Here is a 20,030-nt window from a genome sequence, read left to right as displayed (position 1 = left end):
AATATTTGTTAATTTGACCACTTAAAGGAAACCATCTGACAGCAGCTCACACACATCTGAAACGCTACAAAGGGCCTTAAGTAGACACTGTTGTTGTAAGAGGTCAAAAGCCAAATGCTTGAGAACCACTGGTTCAGTCTTTAACAATTACTTGTATTTTATGAGATTATCATATTCAAAAGAATGTAAAATCTTAGTCTGAAAAGTATAGGCCTAACTATCATGTGAATGTAGGGTAGTAAAACTAGGCTACTATGATAGTAGGCTAATTTGCCTCTGAAATGTAGTGGAGTATTAGTAAGTAAGCAAGGCTTTAAGAAAGTTCTTAAAAAAATGATAAAACCATGAATATGTTTCTGAAGCTAGAAGGGCATTACTGTAAAAAGAAAGAAATGGAGGGATTTAATTCTTCAAGTATGTCCATGACCGTAATGTGACCACTAGTGGGCGCCCAAGTATTTCAATAGTAATGAAACCAGCAGGCTGTGTTCTCTTCTCTCACCTCCTCGAGTCTAATCTGTACTTCCTGGATACGCCGTTCAGAAAAATAATCAGGTTGGATTTGCCATTATAGCTTATACCGAGTTTCCGTCGACCTGTTGCATTTCCACACACGAAGACGCATTTTTTTAAACGAGAAATGCCCATTAATGTCAAGAAATCAACGATGAAGACATAATATGGGACCGCGACGCGGTAGGCGGAGAAGTCGCATAGAAAGGTGACTAACGTTAGCTAGCAACTAACTGACGTAGCTAATGAAGCTAGCTAGGCTACTAACACTTAACGTTACGTTCTGACATGGTGTTCATTTTAAGACGTTTATATATATATATATATATATATATATATATATATATTTATGTTACTGTTAGTGTGCATTTTACAAAACGACAAAAGGTTCAAGTGTTTCAAATCGTAAACTCAGTTGTCTCTGTGTTTTCTCCTAGAGCGCCACGTCATTGATCGGCGGAGGAGTCAGAGAAACACACCCGCAATTTAGTTCGAGTCCCCCGCTTTGGACCTGATAATAGACAGTTGTACTTTACCTTTTTGCCTTCACTTTGCTTGACATTTTCTTACCAAAGGAGAACCAGCCAATAGTCGGTTCAAAATGACGGCGTCTAACTGGGGTCTCATCATGAACGTGGTGAACAGTATCGTCGGAGTCAGTGTACTCACCATGCCCTTCTGCTTCAAACAGGTGGGTCACCCATATACACATACATACATAGGCTACACACACACAGACATACACATACATACATAGGCTACACACACACAGACATACACATACATACATAGGCTACACACACACACACACACACACACACACACACACACACACACACACACACACACACACAGCCATCCATCCATCGGTGGAAGAAGTATTTAGTTTATTTACTTAAGTATTATCAAACAAGTAAAGGTACATACTATACAAAATGACTAATGTCAATGTTATATTTTGGGCATTAACATATAAGCAGTAACCTAATGTTGCAGTTTATCAGGGTGGAGCTCATTTTAACTGCATTACATACTGTTGGATAGGTTAATCTTTAATAATGAATCATATTTGATAAAATATGAAACATAGGAAACACACAGGCAGTGATATACACCCTTTAAAACCGGATTTAGTAATACTGTACAGCAGCATCGCTACAACCTAAAAACAACTCATGTCAAGCTGTCACACATCAAGTACAAATTAACAAGCTTCAGTTTGCTGTACTAATGTTATTTGCAGTCAATTTTCACAGCCTTTTAATATAACCACCGTCATTCAACATCATGACATGATCCCCTAAATCGCCACCCAATTGTGAAATCAAACTGAACATTGTAACTGTCAGCTTGATATTGATGAGAGTGTGCTTGATTTTGGCCTCTGTGTGTTTTGTTTTGTGATTGTACAAGGACACGTGAAGGGACATTTGCTTCATTGAATGACGGGGTTGCTTTTTATAGCCGTGCAACTTCCTCATCAGATCAATGGACGCTTGGTTGAACATAAACAGCCTCTCCACTGCAGCAGCATTTTCACTCTCCCCATTTAATCATTTCAACACCCTTTGTTTTACAGGTTTTGGCATAAATGCCAAACTTTGTTTAGCCCCTCTGTGTTTGCAAAAGCTCTGCTGAAGTACCTTTTTGCAGGATACTGTAGAGCCTTACCCTCCAACGCCCCTGTGAAAAACAGGGTAAAGACAGGAATTCATAAAGTATCATTGTCATCGCCAAAGGAAATTATGATATATCCTTGTCATCACAGTATGAACTCAGGAAACAATTTGTTTTGGAGCATTTCAGCCTGCTTCCTGCTTCACTGGGTCTCTGTTTATTATTAGCAAAGTGTACACAGGTATTAAGCAAGTTCAACATTTGTGCAGTATTTGTTGGTCTTTCTGCACGGAAGGAACTAAAGATACGAGGTGGGGGTGGCACTTTTTGAAAATGCTAAATGTTCCCCACCATAACATAATATTTTATTGGACTCTTGAACTCCCTTTCAATTATGAAAACAAATACACAAGTTCAAATGTTTTCCACAAAAAAAAGTCAATCAAAACCCTAACCCTCTTAAACGTAGTATACAGCTAATTGTTCTGTTTCTGTCATAGAGTGAATTGATTTGTAAAACACTTGTGTGGATAAAAATTATGTAATTTCTCAATATTTCACGTGTGTGTGAGTGTTTGTGAATCCTAACTAGGGCATCTAGACTCAATCATGTAATTCTTTCAAACTTTGACGCTTGTATGATAGATGACATGATGGATCATTTTGTATTTCATCAATGTGGCGAGAGTTTTGGGCAACTCTTCTGTACAGTAAGCGTTCTGTGTTTAAGTGTCCCTCTGTCCTCTTCCAGTGTGGGATAGTGCTGGGAACTCTCCTGCTGTTCTTCTGTTCGTGGATGACCCACAAGTCTTGCATGTTCCTGGTCAATACAGCAAGCAGCACCAAAAGGAGGACATATGCAGGATTGGGTGAGTTTAAACCGTAATGAGTGACATTGTTATATTTATCACTGACAGTTTGCAGTAGCAACAATAGCCATCGTGACTGAAGCAGACAGATACAAAAGTGTCAGCAACGGAAACTTAAGCTTCAATTCCAGAAATTCACATCACTACCCACAATGATTTTTCCCGACACTGCCATCTGTTTGTCCACGTGTTGTTCGCACACTGACGCCACTCCCTTCTCTGCAGCCTACCATGCTTACGGTAAACCAGGAAAAACAGTGGTGGAGATGAGGCAAGTCCTATTAGTAATTCACTACGCAAATGATGCTGTATTTCAAGTGTATATTATGACTTGATTTGTTCCCATATAATGATCATAGACTTAAAAAAATCCATGCTGATCTCCCCCTGTCCTTTTTCTGTCTTTCCCTGCAGCATGATCGGTTTGATGTTGGGGACCTGTATTGCATTCTACGTCGTGATAGCTGATCTGGGCTCAAGTTTCTTCGCTCAGATGTTAGGTTTACAGGTTTGAGATCATTATTTGCTTTATAAATTCATCTTTCAATCTTTGAGCATGTGTTCGATATCCAGAGCTCCCCTCCGTGTTTCCCTTAACTTTACTCTTAAGCAACCAAACCAGCTAATAACTATTAAATGTTGGAATAATAAGAAGTAAATGGACAAAGTAACAATAGGTAGACTCAAGTCAGTAAATACGTTCTGAAGAAACAATGTTGTATTATCATGTCCCACTCCTCTAAAGGTGACTGGCGGTTTCCGCGTGCTGCTGCTGATCGCCGTGTCTCTGTTTATCGTCCTCCCTCTGAGTCTGCAGAGGAACATGATGTCCTCCATCCAGTCCTTCTCTGCTATGGCGCTCATGTTCTACACCCTCTTTATGTTCACGGTGAGCCCAGCAACACACAGACAGCATTACTGCATGCAATGCAGATGACCTTATGGACGACAGGTTTTTCTACAACCTTTTGAACAATGCTTTTGTTTAGAATGTGAAATGACTACTGGGATTTTGTTGCTGGGTGTTTATGTTCCAGTACCAGAGTTGATTTTGAAACAAATGTTCTCTTTATTGTAGTCTTCTTCCCCACATACATAGTACATATAAATACTAAAGATGCATTTATAACTTGCAGCACAGTTCATTGACCTTGCTGTCTGTTATAACTTATCAGATTTTTGTTTAGAATTTTTCTTTGTGTTTTGTGTTAATTCCATCTTTTTTGCTCCATTGTACACAACTATGTCCTTCTTACCAACACAATGTTGTCTTGCTCCTCTTTTTGAAATAGCAAATTCACACTAAATCACATCTGGCAGAAAACATTTGCTGCACTGCTCTTTATAGGCCGAAACAAAGGCTCTCCCCTGGGAAGGAGACACCACTTGGAAATGGCCACTAGAGACATTTTAAGCACTGTAAGTGCAAAGTAAATGGAGGTCAAATAGTCGACTCCTCTAAATCACTAACCGTTGCAACTTGAGGGAATAATCTTTCTGTATTTGCTCCATTTCTTGCCAGATATAAATATTTCAAATGCATTTGATATATTTCAGACTTATTTTTAATTGCGAAGACTTTTATTTTCAGTACAACATTGCTATTTGTAAATACTTTTCTGCCCCATTCAATCAGCATTGAGTTAAAACCCCTACGACTGCTGGCTGCTGTAATATTTCTAATGTCAATACTAACCTTTTATGGTTATTTGTAAATAATTCCTTCAGGAACCTAGAAAAATGAGAATGTCCAAGGTTGAGGACTCACGTACTGTAAGACACCTTGTTAGCCAGGTAGCCTTAACTCAACCTTTTGATGGTGTTAAGGTTGTGAATTTCTTTAAAAAATATCAATCATGTTACACTTCTGGCTACACTCCAATCAGTGATGTCCTAGCTGGGGACTGTTTAAAACAGTTTTGTACCCCTTTACATTATGTTTTTCCTTCTTTCTGGTTGTGCAGGTTGTTTTTGTAGTAGCATTTCAGATTTGTTTGCAAGATGAAAACAATACATCTACTGTACAGTGTAAACTACGGCTGCATCAACTATATTTTCATGATCGATTACCTTTTACTTAATTGATTATCTTGAATTTCTTTTAATTAATTGAATGAACTCTAGGCTTTTTTATGGAAAATGGTGAAACATGTTGATCACAATATCCTAGATACCTTGGTGACGTCTTCAAATAGCTATTTTTGTCCAACAGGCAGTCGAAAACCCAAAGATATTACACTGCTCCCAGTCAATGGACTAGTCATTTCAGTACTAGTGAAAACTCAGCAGAGAATTGCACGTTTTCATGTGCACCGTCCAGTCCAATCAGCCATCAGTACAGCACAGTTTCGGCCCCATTAGGATACATTAAAATATTTGCTGTTGGCCACCTGGGTAGCTAACCTGGTACAGCACGCGCCCATATATAGAGGTGTACTCCTTGACGCTGCGGGTTTGATTCTGCCCTGCGGCCCTTTGCTGCATGTCATTCCCCCTCTCTCCTTTTTCATGTCTTCAGCTGTCCTATACAAATAAAGGTCTAAAAAAAACTAGCAGCCTGTACAACTTCCCATTAGGACGTTCAGTGCTCCGCTGTTTGCATTTAACGCTAAGCAGCACTGTCCACACAGCTGATGGGAGTGTTGCTTCATAGGTTGGAGTGTGTTCAGAGGTGTAACATACTAAAAAGTTTGACTCCAGTGACGGTGCAGCAGAAGTTTCCTGCCACGTGTGACTCCGCCCGTTTTACTCTTGAAATGCACACAGTTTGTGTGTCTGTGGTTTCCTGACCCGTGTTGCTGCTTCCACAAACATTGCTGTTTACGGTCTTCTTTGTGTGATATGACGTGTAGTTCCGTAGCATGGCGATAACCTGGAGCAGTGGTGTGGTGTGTGTGTCTGGCTTTAGATCCAGGCCCGGCCCAGTCCAGACCCCTAACCCTCTAACAGTGATGTATCTCCTTTCCTTCCCTCCTTTCATCCTACCTTTTGTTTCTCCTCTGCTCATTTGCACCCTTTTACTTCTTTTGTCCTCCTCTTTTTCCCTTGTGTTCCTCTGCTATCCCTCACTCTCCTCGACTACCTCCTCTCCTCCTCTGCACTGCCTTTGTTTGCTCTCCTCTTTCCCACCGCTGTTTCTGCTGCTGTTGCTGTAGATAGTGTTGTCGTCTCTTCGTTATGGCATAATCTCTGGCTCCTGGGTGGAGCGGGTTCACCTGTGGCGCTTCAAGGGCGTCATTCAGTGCCTACCTATTATCGCCACAACCTTCTGCTGTCACCCGTAAGTAAACCACGGAAACCACCCCTGATATAACACCACTGTAAGGGCAGTTGTGGTGGGGGCGCATCTTGCAACTTTAAACCCCCCTACAACCTACCTGAATCTTCCACCCACTCCTCAGGCATCCCCATTTTTCACCTTTTAATTTGGGTTTGGTCTGAGCTATTTGAGATCTGTGAGTGTTTCTGTGTGTGTGTGTGTTTTTGTTTGTTTGGTGGCAGTAGTAGTAAGGCAGAGAAGTGTAACATACTGAAGTGAAAGTTTCATCTTTGCTGCCCTTCCGCCACTGCCCCACCCAGGATGAGCAACCTGGGTGTGGGAGGCTGAAGGGTTATGGAGGGTTCTGCTGTCCTTTGGGACTTTATCAGGTAACAAAAGGAGCAAGACGGAAGAGACACATGCTGATGGAAAACCTGTGGGGCCCTTTTTGTCTAGATTACCCTTTCATGAGCCTTTTATTTTGATCAAATTTATGATTTCACTTTCATTCATTACATGTCGCCTTCATTACTCCATTTTTTTCAGCTGCGACAGGTTTTTTGTTCAGTATGGGGTTTCTTGTCGTGTCTCTTTGTTGTGTCCCTTTCTTCGTTTTCTCTGATTTTTCTCTCCTCATTGATTACTTCCATTATCTGTCTGTGAGCCGTCAGCATGGGTGCAGCCCCCCTCCTCTTCTTCGTGCTCTTCCCCCACTTGTCTTCATTTGGTTCAGGCCGTAACCCCCGCCCCCTCCTTCCCCTCAGATGGTGCTGTCCTCGTTCAAACACGGGCTGCTCAGCGACTGGTGGCTAGGGCAGGTCAATGTGGTGCGCTGGGAGGGTGTGTTTCGCTGTCTCCCCATCTGTGGGATGGCCTTCGCCTGTCAGTCGTAAGTACTTTTGCCGCCCGCAAAGGACCATGTAATGACACTAACGTCAAACAAGACTCTAAACAAGCTTAAAAATATGGAAAATCTGACAGAAGTCCTAAAATCATTTGTAGGCTAGATGGCTCAAAGGTGTGCTTTTCCACTGTCTAACTCCTGCAGCGGCACAGTGAATTGAATCTTTCATTGCTGCATGTAGAAATTGAGCAAACATCGTAATTACTGCATGTGCACTTGCATCATTCCTTTAAGCCAGTGAGATGCGATGAGATGAGAGTTGGTTGTTGAGGGACTTGTAGTTGCAGAGCAAGTTTACTCATTTTTGCTAATGTGGTTTTCACTGTCAGCTGGTCCAGATCTGCTCCACCATTAGGTCTGCCCTCTCTACATGTAACCTGAGGCTTTAGTTGATTCTGATTGTGATTACTAAAAAATACAAATCAATTTGGCAGTTACGGAAAGCAAACATTTTTATTTTTTCAAAACAGTGTCATTGGGTTGTTTAGTGACTTTCAAATGTCACAACAACAAAACGTTTGCCAGACAGTAAGAGGGTTTTCACGGCAATCTTCGCATTGCATTAACTTTCCCTGGAGTGACTGCAGAGATCAGATCACTAAATTTCACTTCTTACACTTTAATCAGAGATTCTCTGACTCACTGTATACATTAATTTCTCCATTTTTCTCCCCCCTCCATCTGCATGCTCTGTCACTGCTTCTCTTGTCCTGTCCACTACGCTTCAGCGCGTGCTCTGGGTTTGCAGTTAGTTGAGCGGGCAATGGGTAACGTCCGAAGGTCTAGTGGGACCTGGGTGTACGAAGTCGTGTCTGTAATTTGAATGCAGCGCTGGGGAAGGATGTAGAGAGTGTTATAGTGAGGTCATTAGGGGCCAGATGTTTGGGTGGTGCTGCTGTGTGGGTTTGTTTGTGTGAGAGAGAGTGAGGTAAGTGGCATGAGTGGGTGACCGTCGTCTTGAGACTGGAATGAGACTTTAATTAATGTAATTGCACAAAGCCAACATAACATTATGGTACGGCGGTCGTGTTTATTAGCGAGCGAGGTGTGCACACGTTAGAAGAAGAAGAAAGTGTGCACTTGTGTGTGTTTATGCATGTGTGTTTTGTGCGTCGTTTCCCACTAGCGCTGAGTGATATTTGGCAGGGTGGTTTCTTGGCCTGTGGTCAGGCCGAGCGAGGCAGGCGCTCTGTTCGGCGGCAGGCAGCTAAAGCCAAACCACTAATCAACACATTGGACTGTCGCCATCTTACAGACACACACTGATCTATTCACAGGCTGATTAAACAGCTCTCAGCACATTGGATTTTTATTACATTCATGAAATGTGTTTACTTTCAGTTAAAATATTACTTAACATCACCATTATGACAGGATGTGAGCTGGCCCCGTTGTTTTTTGGCTGCACATTTGAATAGCGAGGAGCCGTTAGCTCATAATAGAGGGACATAAGAAAAACGTGCAGTGAAAAATGTCCCTCTGTGATGCTACTGCCAGCATGCATTCAAATCCAAGTTAATAGTATCTGCAGCACACACTCAAGCCCTCCCAACACACACACACACACACACACACACACACACACACACACACACACACAGCACACCACACACTCTTCCCCACATTGGCTTTAAAGACCTCCTTCATATTTCCTCTATTTAAGAGCAGCGTTAATGCAAAAACACATTAGCCTCTGAGTAAGGACTATTGAGTGACCATTAGATGCTTTAGCTCCCCACTTGCAAAATGCTGTTTTCTTTAACCTTGGCTATGAGAGTTACTGCTTTGCGGATTAAACAAGCGTCAAGAAAAGCGCCACGGGACAGTGCTTGCTCATAAAACCGGAGTGTGTGAAAGAAAGACGGGCAAAGAGAGGCAGAGAAAATTATGGTTTCTTTCTCTCTCTCTCTTTTTTTCCTTTCACATATACAGTATATATAAGAGGGAGAAAGAGAGAAGAGGCGAGCACAAAGAATCTGCCAGAAAAGTTTATAAGTCTCTTAAAACCTGCCACGCAATAGCTGTTATATATAAAGACTGTAAATTCACGGGTTAATGTGCCAACGGTTCCCTCCAAGCGGCCACGCTCTCTTATAGCACAGAACATGACACAGGGAGACAGATACCTGGGTTTAAGACAGACCTCAAATGCAACTTCACTAGCCTTGACTACTGTCACCCTTCACACCCACACACACACACACACACACACACACACACACACACACACACACACACACACACACACACACACACACACACACACACACAACAACGTACACTTCCTACATGCTTGCCCCCTTACTGGCATGACATTATTTCCATCTACTGCAATTACAACATTTGTGAACACAAATTGTTAATTGTAAATTCAAATTTCCATTAAATTCATAATATGTAAAAATTTCACATGCTGAGAAACTTGTTGCATCCATGTGCATGTCAAATGTTCTTGCTTGTGTAAAGAGTTTATATGAGATATATATATTATATAATATATATTCTGGGAAACCAGAAATCTGTCAACCCTCAAATGGACTAAACAAGCAATAAGTAATCCCAGGAAAATGAGAAAAAGCATACATCATTTGGTTATTGAGTGGCACAAATGGGCCTCCCTCCATATGGCAGCTCATTCAAGAAATCTACAGAGCAATTTCCACTATCAAAAAGTAGATATCTTGACCGTCATATGTTGCATGTTGTCAGCTAAGAATAAAAGAAAAGAAGCTGATTCACGTAACATTCAAGGTACTACTTTCCCTGACTCAGACTGCCAGACTTAGAAGTGCCACATCCAATAGCTAAAAGTTTTTTGTACGTGATAATTCGGACAGCACATGAATGCACGAGAGCAGTACCAGTGTGGTCTTGTGTCACGCAGCATGCAGAGTTTGTTGTTGGGCTGCTTGTCTCTCACAGACAGGTGCTGCCGACCTACGACAGCCTGGACGAGCCGTCCGTCAAACGCATGAGCACCATCTTCACCTCTTCCCTCAACGTAGTCACCATCTTCTACATCACTGTGAGTGGAAACGCTCCGTCATGGGCATGCGCCACCGCCATTTACACCGGCTACATTTGCCACGGTCACTGCTGTTACATGGAAACCTATTGATTTTGTGCTATTACAGAGTGTCTGCTTGTTCTGATCAAACATCTTCACATCAGTGCCTAAAATGTTGTTGAATGCTGTCAGTTACCATTTTGAACGACTTGGTGTTCTACATATTTGTCTCCCTGCTTAGGTGGGTTTCTTTGGCTACGTCAGTTTCACTGATAACATCGCAGGCAACGTGCTGATGAACTTCCCATCCAACCTCGTGACTGAGATGATTCGCGTGGGCTTTATGATGTCTGTGGCCGTCGGATTCCCCATGATGATCCTGCCCTGCCGCCAGGCCATCAACACAATGCTTTTTGAGCAGCAGGTTAACCTAAATACTACTACTACTACTACTACAACTATTATTATACTACTAATAGCTGTGAATGCTAATGGTTTAAAGGTTTGGATACAAATTCAGAAACCAAAGTTAGTGTGTGATGTGTGGAAAGGCTGATTTCTTGGTTCTGCGGAGGCTCCACGCAGAGTTTTTGCTACCTAAGTGGCCTAAAGTTGATACTTCCCCCTTCTGTTATGTTTTGGCTTGATGCTATAAATCCTGTTTAGCTTTATTCTTGTTACTTTAAAGTAGATTAATCATAAGATAATACACAGTGTAACTTGCTGCCTTATTATTGTGGAATGGCTCTCCTGTGCATCATGTAATGCAGTCTGACAAATAAAAACAGAAACGCAATGCTTCATATTAACAGAGCCCACTGGAAACACAGGAACTCAGCTGTGATGTTAATTGAAATGGTATCTAGACATTGCAGGCACATAAACACATATCTCTTGTAAAAATCCTGTGACACACACAAATCTTTTTGTGGTTTAAAAAGCATATACAGTATTGAATACAATATTGAAGGTTTGTTCTGTTGGCTCTGCCAGGAAAAGAGAAAGCCCTGTTTGTTTGTTTGTTTGTTTTTTGGTGAAAACCAGACTAGGAACTGGCAATATGATGAGGAAAAGGATTGGTGTGTCCACAACACTTCAGTGATTGTAGCGGGAATGCTAACAAGCTACCCAAGGAACAAAAATCAAATTGTACCCTCAAAAAAAGACAATTTAATTGTACGTTTGATCTGTGAGATTTTATTTGCTTTGCTTTGTCTTTTTGTCTGTCCTTCTCATCTCACTCTCTGTTTTACATCTTACAGCAGAAGGATGGGACGTTTGCTGCCGGGGGATACATGCCTCCTCTGCGCTTCAAGATGATCACCCTCTGTATAGTGTTTGGCACCATGCTGGGAGGCATTCTCATCCCCAACGGTACTGCATGAGTGTGTGTGTGTGCTTGAGTGAGTGCGTGTGTACAATCAGGCATGAATTGAATGGATTGAAATTGTGTGTGCACATGTGTACAGCTCACTGACTGGAGGTCTTTAAGGTGCATGTGTTCCTTTTTGTGGGCGGAGTAGCCGGGGAAGCTTTACGACGAGTGTGAGTGTGACTTTACGAGTCAGTGACTGTCACACACTAACACAGTCCTTAAATCAGGGCTCTAACTTTTATCACCTTTTTAGACGGGCAGACAGGAAGATAGGGCTATTATTTTCTCTCTCTCTCTCACACACACACACACACACACACACACACACACACACACACACACACACACACACACACACACACACACACACACACACACACACACACACACACACACACACACACACACACACACACACACACACAATTACATGTACACACCAATATTGGCTCTCTGTCCGGGTCTTTGAGTCTTTCCGTCCCACTCACAAACGGCTCCAAAAGGGTGGCAATGTAAAGGTTAGAATGAGTTTATGTTTCATTCATCATTTTATATGGTGGCTGTTTGTTAAACTTTTGATTTGGTGAACACACACACACACACACACACACACAGCGGGTTTGGCTGGCTCTTTGTGTATCTAATCAGACTAATAGACTGAGGAGAAAGGAGGTAAGGACCCTGGGGAGAATGGACACTAAATCTGAGGCAGACAATATGGTGTCCATCCTCTGGTTGAGCGATGAGTTTCTAGGCCCGACTCCCAGCCACCCCGGTTACAGAGACAGGGATGGGGCCAGGACTCACTGCTGCCAGGAGCAGGGTGCCATGGATGAGAGCCTGGGGCTGGGCGGGTGCTGGTTATGAATGGCAGTGGCAGGTATGAATGGAGCTAATGATCTATGGCATAGATATGGGGAATTACTTTGAGAGATATGGAACAGTGAGCTCAGCAGGACGCTAACCCCTCAACAATAAAATAAAATGTTTATCCATTACTTAACCTAATTCTTTCAACCATTTATCTTACAAGTAATCCTGGTTGGGAGTTACAGGACCACAATATAATCCCTGTGTTTTTCTCTCTTTAGTGGAAACCATTCTGGGTCTGACTGGAGCCACCATGGGCAGCCTCATCTGCTTCATATGCCCTGCTCTCATCTACAGAAAGATCCAGAAGAATGGCTTCATTTCTCAGGTTCCATAGTCAGAATTGGCACTTTCATAATCAATTGCTCAGTGTAAATAGGTTTTATTCACTGACCTGCGTTGCTTCTCCTCTTTCTCTCTGTCCTGTAGCTGGTGCTTTGCGTGGGTCTGGGCATCCTACTGGTCAGCACCTTCACCACCCTCTCCATTTCATCCAGAAGCACCGGCACCAAGGTCCAAGCTCCTCCCCCTCCAGCCCCTGTCAAGCACAACCTGCCGCTACCGGACTTCCCTGAACGGCACGGTAAATATCGTGACACAGGCTTATGGCTGGCAATCATTTATCTACTTGATGGACGATAGAAGGAAGTGGTTTACTAATGAGCCATGGGAACATTTACCTCAATGGGCCAGAGCCAGGGTTGTCTGCAGCGTCTGAGATCAGACAGCAGTGCTGCATGTAATTATTTCACGCAAAAGGCACCGGCGGCACGTGAGACATGTTTATTTCTTGTTTTATTTTCAAAGGCGTGGACTACAGCGCCCTAAAACTGCAACGTAAAGAAAATATGAGCCAGTGGCAAAGGGCCAGTGAGGCTAAAACAAAAGCACAAAGCCACAGCAAAAGAAAGGGGTTCTTTCATCTCTGTGAGAAGAAAAGATGGATACAGACAGGGTGACTGACAGACAGACAGGCTGGGTGAGGAGATAACCTCTTGATAATATCTGAGAGCAGCGCTGAGTGCTTGACATTGATGGAGCGAGAGTGATGCCCTTCAAACTCCAGTAATTTCTCTCCACCCATCTACCTCTGTTCTTTTCTCCTGCTGCCCCTCCCCCCCAGATCTCCTGTGGCAGCTATAAAATGCCTGCAAGCTCTGGCTGTCTAAAGGAAGAGGGTGATATGGGTTTGGGGAGGGTAGAGGGGTGCAGACAAAACAAATGGAGATTAGACGGAGGGGAATCTTTTTCGAGTTGATGTTTTCAGTTTTAGGGTGAATAAGGATGGCACTTTTAGTTTTACTACTTCTCCTTACCCCATCGTTCCTCAATTGCATCTTTTTTAACCTGTTCACTGACACCAGCAAAGTCTTTCTGCCCTCATCTTTGGATTCTTTCGTTATTCTGATTAACTGTTAATTTGAATTGTTTTTGACTCCGGGTGTCACCCATGTGGTCTGACCTTTACTGGGCTGTTTGTCACTTTAAATTTTATTTCACACTTCTCTTCTCCTCTGCCCTACCAATTGTCAGTTTTGCCATTGTCAGTGTTTGCCGCCACCTAGTGGATCTACTCGTAAGAAATAGTTAACTTGAAGTCCATTACAGCTGAGAGCATCAGTACGCACAGTTCATGCGAGATAGGCAGAGGTGTTAATTTATTTTAATGCCAGCAGTTAATGTGTGTAATAAACACAACTGTAAAATAAAGAGTACATGTCAGGGCCAGAGTTAAATAGTAATGCACCAGAATACAGTCATTTGTCAGACTTTTCTCAGACAAGACAAAATAGTGGAATAAATTAGGTGTCAAATTTATTGCTTCTTATTTTAGTCACAGTAATGTGTCTCATAATTTTCAGACAGACTGTTTATATTGGCTTTAAATTCAAATAAAAAGCTCACCAGCAGCCGTACTAAACAAGTACTAAAAATATGCAATTTTTATGGTTGTGTAAATCTATTTCTAAAGACCTTATATTTGCCGTAAAACTGGGATCACAGTTTGGCTAAAGGATCTTGGGAATAAGACGAATAACCAGTAGCAGTGGTCTGTGTTTTAAAAGATCGTGTCTTTTGTGTGGCTGCATGTAGACAATCTACCAAACAAGAAGCCAGCGGAGATAGAGAAACCTGAGCTTCCAGACGTGCAGGTGGTGCAGCCTGTAGAGAGGGGCCCAGTTGAGCCCCCCCAGATTAAAGGACCAGTGGAACTACCTGACAGGAAGAAGGATGAAGAGGTGCAGTTGGACCGCCCTGATGCTGGTAAGGAAACTGAACCAAAGCTGGAATCTTGATCTGGAGTTTGAACTGTGTAGAATTAGTGTTGCCTGGTCTGTTTTTACCAGGTGTCGCGGTGCCAGAGGGCAAGGCCCATCGCCACGAACCCCCCATCCCTCATGACAAGGTCCAAGTGGACACAAGAAATGAAAAGCCAGGTTTAGGGCACGCTGTGCCTGAAGAGGACAAAAAAGACGACAAAGTTGAAGAGAACCCGAAGCCTGCTGACGCTGTAGTGGGGAAAGAGGAAGTGGATTTGGGTGGTGGTGAAGTCCGGTCTAATGAAGTGGTAGAGGAGCCAGTTGCAAAGGCAGACAAAAAGCAGGACGTCCCCCCTCCAAAGGAAGTGGAGAAGCTCGAGCCCGTGAAAGATCCTCTTGCAGGGAATCAGGCTGCGGTGGCACAGGTCGATAAAGCAGGCAAAGCTCCAGATACTGCTGGGAAACGTGAGGGTTAGTCTCTGTTTTTGTATCAATGTAGTTTAAGGCAACTGGGTTTGAAAAACAGTTCTCTGTAAATGCAACTTTGATCTGGTGATATTCGGTGATCCTTCAGCTCCACTTCCTGAAGGAGAGCATCCTCCTGCTGCAGACGAGGCTCCAGGTCCAGACAGCAAAGATACGGCAGACGAGAAGATGGACGGTGAGTGGAGTAGAAAACGTTCAGGGGTCCAGGGGCATAGACACGGTAGGTCACTTACTTAGCAGCTGTTTAAAACAAGTTGCACTGCAAATGTATCATTTGGTGATGCATTTATTATTTCATACAATGGACTGGCTGTAGTGTAAAATATAGCTTCATAAAAATGTTTTTGTCCTGCTAACCTTAAGGTCGGTACACATTTTGCACTAACATTCAACAATCATACCGCAAGAATTACATGTAGAAGAGGTCGGGATACTAGTCTCTCCAACAACACCAGTAGCCTCCATTGACCAGAATGCAATGCAGCCACAGCTTTATGTGGATATAGTGTTTATAGCCTGTGAAACGGACTCAGCACAGTAAGACCCGGTGCATGACTGAGAAAGAGAACACAGCAAATTCAACAATTAAAACAAAATTCACAAAATAACTTAATCACAGATTGAAAATCATTAATTCTTTTTTCTTGAATTAGCTATATTGTAACAAACTGTAAATAATGTGCTGCATGCTGTTAATGTCCCTGCCTCTCCTTTCCTTATTTTGCTTGTTTTATCTTATGTAATCTAGTCTCTGTGCCTATTTGTGATGGTACAAGTGGTTTAAAACACAGCAGGTGGTTTAAAAACAGCAGAGATATTCAAATCCAGTTCTTTCTCCTACTTCTTGACCTGGCTTGATACACCACCGACGACGCAGTCTTTTGTTGGCTTTTGTTGACTTTCTTGTTCTGTTTACTTTTGCCCTCTCTCTCCATCTCTACCTTTTTTGTCTTTCTCTCTCTGCCGGACTCCTATCACAGTGATAAAAAAGCTGGTTGCAGGTATGAATTCCCTCTTGCCTTTACCTCGGTCTGTCGCTCAAATTTTCTGCTCAGTGGGCCAGGATAATAGATATTTACATATACACACAGTATATATATTAACATTTTATCATGATAACAAAATGTGCCCGTGTAGAATCCACCCACTCACCTCTTCCCCTAACATAGTTGGTGTGTGTCTACAGCTGCCCATTCCAGTGGATGTGTAAGGCTACAATCTAGAGATGTGTGTTTGAATGGATCAATGATGAGATAGTAGTTCCCATGCCCTCTCATGTAGTGACAGGCCCTGCATCAGTCTAAGCTCCTTAACTACTGCAATGTTTTGAGGAGCACATTGTGACTTATTCCTAATTCCACATTTCTGTCCTGTAGAGGGCCAGCTGGACCACGCCGTGCTACTGCAGGTGATCAAGGAGCAGCAAGAGCAACAGAAGAGACTTCTTGACCAACAGGAAAAACTACTGGCTGTCATAGAAGAGCAACATAAAGAAATCCACCAGAAACAACCAGCTGGTGGGTATACACATTATGCTTTTGCAGGCATGGCACTTGACAGAGATCACAGATATCATAGGTGGTAGTTGTCAATTTAAGAAAGAAATGTTACAAAAGTGTTTTGGTCTTAAAGGGGCTGCTGAAGGTGAGGCAGAGAAAGGCGTCCAGGAGGGGGTGGAAGATGGAGCAGCTAAGGCCAAAGAGTCTGGCCCGGACTCAGACGTGAAGCAGTCTAAAGCAGAAGCTGGAGCCGGAGCTGCCGAGCCTCATCCCGCTGCCCAGAATCAAGTGCAGGCCGTAGATAAGGGTGCTAAGGTCGTCGCTGTTCAGGCGGCTTACAAGGAGGATGGCCATGTTGCACACGGAGGAGAATCCCATAAGCAGAGTGAGCTTGGGGCAAGGGGAGTGCCACTGGGAAAGAAAAGACCTGATGACCTTCAGCTTGTACCCAAAAATGATCAGGCAGCTCAACTTAAAGATGAAGAAAAAAGCCTAGATAAGGAAAAACATAAAACTGAACAGCTTAAAAAAGAACAGATGGAGGAAGAAGTTCAGGCAAGACAGCTTGAGAGGGAGAAAAAGGAAAAGATGGCCAAAGAGCAAGAGTTAGAAAATGAGAGGATAGAGAAAGAAGTGCAGGCAAGATTGGAAAACGAACGGCTTGAAAGAGAAAAGATCGCCAAGGAGCAGGAGTTAGAAAAGGAGAAACTTGAGAAAGAAAAGATAGAGAAAGAAGTGCATGCCAGGGTGGAAAAAGAACGACTAGAAAGGGAGAGAAGAGAGAAGCTGGCCAGAGAACAGGAGCTGGAGCAAGAGAGAGCGGAAAAGGAGAAACAGGAGAAAGCTGAAGAAGAGAGACTTCAGCAGGAGATGCAGAAAACAGACAATGAAATACTTGAGAGAGCAAAGAAAGAGAAAGAGGCGGAGGAGGCTCGGGAGAGGCTGGCCCAGCTGGTGCAAGTCGTAGAAGAAAAAAAGGCTGCACAGGGGGCTGAGAGGGAAGACGGGGAAGCTTTGAAGAAAGGAGGACGAGACCTCAAAGAGGAAGCTGCTTCTCAGGCGGACCCAAGAGAAGGTGTGGAAGACGGGGCCGTCAAAGCCGAGTCTCGGCCCCAGGGCTCCCATGAGAAATTCAGGGACCAGGGAGAGATGGATCTAAGGCGGAGGCGCAGGGCACTGGGACCCGGAGAAGCTGGAGGGCCCTCCGAGGACACCGGGGTGCCCAGGGGGATGCCGAGGCTGGAGCCCCTGCTGGTGCTGGGGGGCTCCGACCTGCACGCGGCCCTTGAGGAGCAGCTCCTGGCTGGGGCAATGGTGCACACGCGGCAGATTAAACAGGCCTCAGAGGATGAGGGAACGAAATAAAGCATCAGACACAGATTCTCACTCATAGATCTGGCAGCAAGTTCAACACATACTGTACAGCTGCAGGAAACTTGTAATACTGTGGCCTTACTTTCTTTCTCTCCTTCAGAAATGTTGTGGACAAAGAGGAGAGAGTTTCTCTTCCTTGATAGTGGCTACTGTGGAAAGAGCAAAGTGCATGTAAATATTAACTTATTTTTGTCTTTTGGGAAGATAATTGAAGAGATTACTGTTGAAATGTATATAAATCTATGCAAATATCATTCCATACAGTGATTAGACAGGGAGGATGTATTCATGTTTGTAACTGAGTTACCCAGGGCCCTTTTTTCTTTGGGTAGTTTAGCTCTCTGAAGGATCTGTTGTACTCTCTCCTGTGCCGATTTTCTGTTAAAAGTTCAGTTTGTGTGTATCTGTTACTTTGAGATGTAAATATTGTAATATCTGTTACAGTTCAAGGTTTCTTTGAACCTACGTGTACCCGATATTGAATGTAATCTTGGTTCAGGTGCCTACAGAGTAAGTTGTTTCACTATATTTTCAAATGAAAGTTACTGAATTCAACCTCATGCCGGAGATGCAAGGTATGTAGTGTAGCCTTACAGTTTGATAAACTATGGACAATGAAGCCGCTAGATCCAGATCATCATTAACCAATCATTCCATCCTTAATATCTGTTCTTTGATTTATGAGTGCCTTCCAATCCATATGCTGCTGTTTTCCCTCAATTGGTGTTGTTTTTGCTTCCACTCTTATTGCAAAGAGTACAGTAATTATGAGAAAATAAGTGTTGAGGATAGTGGAAAGAAATATGGAGTGAGTTTGTAGTGTTTCTTAGTAATCCAATCTTTCTGAAAATTTCTGTTGGACCTTTGCTTTGTACAAGAGGCTATTTTTCTATGTGCATTGTATTTATGTACATTTTACTAATAAATAAAAACCTCTCTGTTGGGATGTTGGTTTGTGTTCAGACAATAGAGACGGATATCAGGAATTTTTCACCTCTGTATATTCTGTATTGCATAATAAAGAGTAGCAGTATTTAATTAACGCAATTGCAACATGTCTTTATTTCAACAATGTAATAAAAAAAAGTTGATATTTAAGGCTACAATTTTTGAATTGATCAACGAGACGGTACTTCCTTTCCTCTGGGTTAGAGTAGAAACCACCCACTCACCTTTCTAACGTAGTGTGTGTCTACAGCTGCCCATTCCAGTTGAAGTTTGAGGCTACAATCTAGAGATGTGTGTTTGATGTGGGGTGGCTGTGGCTCGGTGGTAGAGCGGTTGCCTGCCAATCGGAAGGTTGGTGGTTTGATCCCTGGCCCTGCAGTCCCATGTCGAAGTGTCCTTGGGCAAGACACTGAACCCCGAGTTGCCCCCGGTGCTGCGCATCGTAGTGTGGATGTGTGTGAGTGTTTGTCTGATGAGCAGGTGGCACCTTGTACGGCAGCCTCGGCCATAGTGTATGAATGTGTGTGAATGGTGAATGTTTCCTGTAGATGTAAAAGCGCTTTGAGTAGTTGTTGAGACTAGAGAAGCGCTGTATAAATACAGCACATTTACATTTGAATGGATCAATGATGAGATAGTACTTCCCATGCCCTCTCATGTAGTGACTGGCCCTGCATCAGTCTAAGCTCCTAAACTACTGCAATGTTCTGAGAAGCACTTTGTGACTTATGTTGAATTCCACATTTCTGTCCTGTAGAGGGCCAGCTGGACCAAGGAGCAAGAGCTTCTTGACCAGCAGGTCAAAAACTACTGGCTGTCATAGAAGAGCAACACAAGGAAATCCACCAGAAACAACCGGCTGGTGGGTATACACAGTGCTTTTGCAGGCATGACATTTGCTGTCATAGAAGAGCAGCAAAGAAGAGTATAGGGAAATATGGATTCAGTTTGTAGTGTTCTTAGTAATTAAATCTTTCTAAACAATTCCTCCCATCAGTTGGAACAACACAGACCTTTGCTTTGTACAATAGTTTTGTGTATTTTGTGT

The 20,030-nt window shown here is 43.1% G+C and overlaps 1 protein-coding gene and 1 long non-coding RNA gene across 10 annotated transcripts; one reads left to right on the top strand and one right to left on the bottom strand.

The window, feature by feature from the left end:
* Window positions 1-484: 484 nt before the first annotated feature.
* Window positions 485-18,976, top strand: slc38a10 (solute carrier family 38 member 10). 9 transcript variants are annotated; one of them, XM_032502804.1, is made up of 19 exons: window positions 485-721; window positions 951-1,204; window positions 2,882-2,999; window positions 3,225-3,270; window positions 3,414-3,507; window positions 3,745-3,888; window positions 6,155-6,279; window positions 10,085-10,187; window positions 10,411-10,593; window positions 11,432-11,543; window positions 12,636-12,742; window positions 12,844-12,997; window positions 14,509-14,679; window positions 14,763-15,146; window positions 15,250-15,336; window positions 16,142-16,162; window positions 16,538-16,678; window positions 16,794-17,215; window positions 17,300-18,976. In XM_032502804.1, exons 2-19 carry the CDS (start codon window positions 1,115-1,117, stop codon window positions 18,023-18,025), a joined length of 3,228 nt encoding a protein of 1,075 aa, XP_032358695.1. In that variant the 5' UTR covers window positions 485-721; window positions 951-1,114; the 3' UTR covers window positions 18,026-18,976. The 9 variants fall into 9 exon arrangements, with proteins under 9 accessions (XP_032358695.1, XP_032358694.1, XP_032358689.1 ...); XM_032502803.1 differs by having other exon boundaries at window positions 16,794-17,461; window positions 17,498-18,976; XM_032502798.1 differs by lacking the exon at window positions 6,155-6,279 and adding an exon at window positions 7,023-7,147 and having other exon boundaries at window positions 16,794-18,976.
* LOC116671491 (uncharacterized) lies at window positions 16,515-19,845 on the bottom strand. The gene is made up of 3 exons (XR_004327282.1): window positions 19,794-19,845; window positions 18,968-18,971; window positions 16,515-16,623 (listed from the first exon to the last, which is right to left on the bottom strand). It is a non-coding gene; the product is annotated as an uncharacterized LOC116671491 (long non-coding RNA).
* Window positions 19,846-20,030: the final 185 nt, after the last annotated feature.

The sequence above is a fragment of the Etheostoma spectabile genome, chromosome 21 (assembly GCF_008692095.1).
Source record: "Etheostoma spectabile isolate EspeVRDwgs_2016 chromosome 21, UIUC_Espe_1.0, whole genome shotgun sequence".
NCBI classification, from domain to species: domain Eukaryota; kingdom Metazoa; phylum Chordata; class Actinopteri; order Perciformes; family Percidae; genus Etheostoma; species Etheostoma spectabile.
This window is presented reverse-complemented; position numbering and strand designations above follow the sequence as displayed.

Bases quoted from the DNA above. Each gene is read 5' to 3' on its own strand.
- slc38a10 (XM_032502798.1), top strand. From the start codon at position 1,115: ATGACGGCGTCTAACTGGGGTCTCATCATGAACGTGGTGAACAGTATC. The intron at 16,163-16,537 runs GTATGAATTCCC...TCTGTCCTGTAG, and splicing joins GATAAAAAAGCTGGTTGCAG to AGGGCCAGCTGGACCACGCC. The intron at 16,679-16,793 runs GTGGGTATACAC...TTGGTCTTAAAG, and splicing joins CCACCAGAAACAACCAGCTG to GGGCTGCTGAAGGTGAGGCA.